Source organism: Lygodium microphyllum, chromosome 3 (genome assembly GCF_053477565.2).
Source record: "Lygodium microphyllum isolate KBCC chromosome 3, Lygodium_microphyllum_v1.1.10, whole genome shotgun sequence".
Lineage (NCBI taxonomy): Eukaryota > Viridiplantae > Streptophyta > Polypodiopsida > Schizaeales > Lygodiaceae > Lygodium > Lygodium microphyllum.
This window is the reverse complement of record NC_141137.1, coordinates 137903864-137906989: the sequence shown is the minus strand read 5'-3', so window position 1 is coordinate 137906989 and position 3126 is coordinate 137903864. Positions and strand designations below refer to the sequence as shown.

General features: G+C 52.4%; 1 protein-coding gene across 1 annotated transcript; it reads left to right on the top strand.

Moving 5' to 3' along the window:
* Positions 1-899: 899 nt before the first annotated feature.
* On the top strand, positions 900-2696 carry LOC148038943 (uncharacterized). The gene has a single exon (XM_087675512.1). The coding sequence runs from the start codon at positions 1085-1087 to the stop codon at positions 2303-2305; it is 1221 nt and encodes a 406-aa protein (XP_087531638.1). The 5' UTR covers positions 900-1084; the 3' UTR covers positions 2306-2696.
* The last annotated feature ends 430 nt before the right edge of the window (positions 2697-3126 follow it).

Below are 3126 nucleotides of genomic sequence, written 5' to 3'. Positions count from 1 at the left end.
TATATGGACACCACCTTTTGCATGAGATCAGATGTACTATTGGCAAGCGGCACACCTCCTCACATAAGCTAGAGATTGAGACTCGCAAATATAGATCCATCCCACCAGAGGAGCACATATGCCAAATATATCAATTAGAGCCAAAGACAGAGGAATATTATATCTGCCACTACCTAGCATATTATGAGATATGTGGCGGTTTCCACTCTCTTTAGAGACAAATTTGGACCACTATCTAGAGTTGTGGATTTTACCAATCATTGATGCCTTGGTCTCTTTCTCCTTAAGATACGATGGCTTCGTGGCATGCGCCTCAAGAGTACAACCGCTCTAGGACATCGAGGCCCTTTATAGAGGTAGCTCACAGACTTCTTTGCAAGGGAGACTCAAGAGACTTCAATACAGTTACAACCCCAGTAGCCGATCTAGACATCCTAGGTTTCGACACATACATCGACGACACATTCAGAGGCGAATATAGGGGATTATTGCTTAGGCTAGAGCTAAGCCCTCTATACCCACATGAGATTGTACCATTTGGAGCTCATTGTTACTAGACATAGCCGTAGTTTACTTTCTTATTTTGCTTTGTGCTACATGTTTTGCCTAGAAAATTGTACCATCATACACATGATTGTAACTCATGGTCTCAAAAGTCATTTTAGCCTTTTGTAATCATTAACATTTCATTTCTCTCTCTCTTCATCCATCCATATGTGGTATTGGGGTTTTTGCATTCTTTGCTTCCTATTAATCAAAGGCAAACCAAACTATAGGACCCGTTTAGTCTTAAGAGTATTAACTGCCCTTCGATAGAGTGTCAATTTGAAAGCATCGTGCCTCTCCGTCGTGCCGCATCGGAGTTTCCGAAGGAAAGGAACCCGAGATTCAATATCGTGTGTGCTGACAAGAGAGGGGCATGATTGCTAAAACCATCATGAAGTCCGCTTTGGAGCAGCAGGCGCCGGCGAGGTGGCAGGAAGGCGCAGAACGAATTTCACGACAAATGTAAGGCGACAAGCAAACCAAAAGTTCTGCGAGAGACACGTCTTCGATAGTGCGCGCCTGCCACCGAAGAGAAAACATGCCACGCGAGAGGACACCAGGGCCGGGGGCCTACAATCTGGATGTAAGGCCCATTACGCCGTCGTCGCCGGCCTTCAGCATTGCGGGCAAGACGGGGCGATCGAGCGCTGAGGTCGAAGGACAGCCGGGGCCGGGTACGTACAACGCCAAAGACTCGCCGGCGGGCCCGGCCTTCACCATCCCGGGGAAGCACGACGCCGTGGACCACGAGAAGAAGCTGATCCCGGGCCCAGGCTCCTACAACCTGGGCTCCCCAGACGTCCTCCACACGCGGGAGCCAGCCTACACGCTGGGCGGACGGACGCGCACCGAGTTCCGCAACTTCGGGCCGGGTCCAGGCTCGTACACGCTGCCGCGCGTAGAGGGGGGGCCCGCACACACGATGCCCGGGCGCTGGGCGCCCACCGAGCCGTCGCGGTCGCCGGGACCGGGGACGTACATGCCACACGGCGCATTCGGCAGCCCGGCCTTCTCCATGGCAACGCGGCACGGGCTGGGCTCGCAGCTGGAAAGGAGCCCCGGGCCAGGACAGTACCAGCCGCGGGTGCTGTCCGGGGCACCCGCGTACACGATCTCGACCCGCAGGGCTGATAGCACGCCCAGCGGGACGCCCGGGCCGGGGGCGTACCAGCTGGAGCTGGGCACGGCCCTGACCCACCAGCACGATCCAGCCTTCACCATCAGCAGCCGCATCGACAAGAAGACAGCTGACGACCCGGGCCCCGGACCAGGCACCTACTCCCCGCCACCCACGTCCCGGACCGATCCCGGCCCGGCCTTCACCATCGGCAACCGAAAGATATCCTCACTAGCCGACCCCAGGCCCGGGCCAGGCAGCTACGAGCTGGGCCGGGCCACGAAGGGCGGCGCGCCGTCCTACACTATCGGCCTCAAGAATGGGGCGCCGGCCCAGTACGGACCGCCGACCCCAGGCCCTGGCGCGTACAACCCTAAGACCGGGCCTGGCGGACCCGCCTTCAGCATCCCCCGCCGCTCCAGCGCGTCCCGCCGCAGCGGCACCCCCGGCCCCGCCGAATACACCCTTGATGGCCACCTCGACTCCACCCATACCTCCCCTCCCAAGTTCTCCATGGGCTTGCGCTTCGACGAGAAGGGCAAGGACATCTGCCCCGGTCCCGGCTCCTACGAGCCCCGTCTCCACTCCAGCGCCCCTGCTTACAGCATGTCCAGCGGCACCCCTCGCTTCGACCTCTTCTGAAAGATATTTATCCAATCCATGCCTCAATAATTATGGTCCCTGCACGCTGCATCATCATCATTATCATCTCTCTCTCTCTCTCTCTCTCTCTCTCTCTCTCTCGCAAGTTTGCCTGTGTCTATTTCTCGCTAACCTGCAGGTTTCTTCAGCTTATCCGCTGCAGCGCCATGACGGCTAACTCTAGCTGTTGCTCGTACCATTTTGGGGGTGGCGGCGCAAACACGACGCTAACCAAATGATACTTCTGCTTGTGCAAGCGAGCTAGGAAGTCTGTACCATATGTATATAGATTAAGTACTTAAATAAACCATGAAATCGTGTTGGAAATGCATCACCAATGTCACCTTTTTATGTATAATTAACAAGAAGTGGAAACTCAAAGACTTAGCAATTTCACCATTTTTTTACTTTCTTGCAGAATTAATGTGTGAGAAAATGTGTTGCAACTTTGAAGAAGAACCATATAGTTGAGTCTCCAAGATTTCCATGCTTATATCTTGATGTTAACAATTTGGTTTGAAAACTAGGTGAAGTTCTCCTTGTTGATAATGGCATACTAGATCTCCAATGCTTATATGTTCATGCTTTTGAACGAACGTTTGAGTCTTCAAGATTTCCGTGCTTATATCTTGATGTTAACAATTTGGTTTGAAAACTAGGTGAAGTTCTCCTTGTTGATAATGACATACTAGATCTCCAACAATTATATGTTCATGCTTTTGAGTAAATGTTTAAAATTTCTAACCATGAAAAGGTACACTAACTAAATAGTTTAAAGCATTAACCAAAACCAAGGGTAGTAGAATTCCAAAAGAAGAATA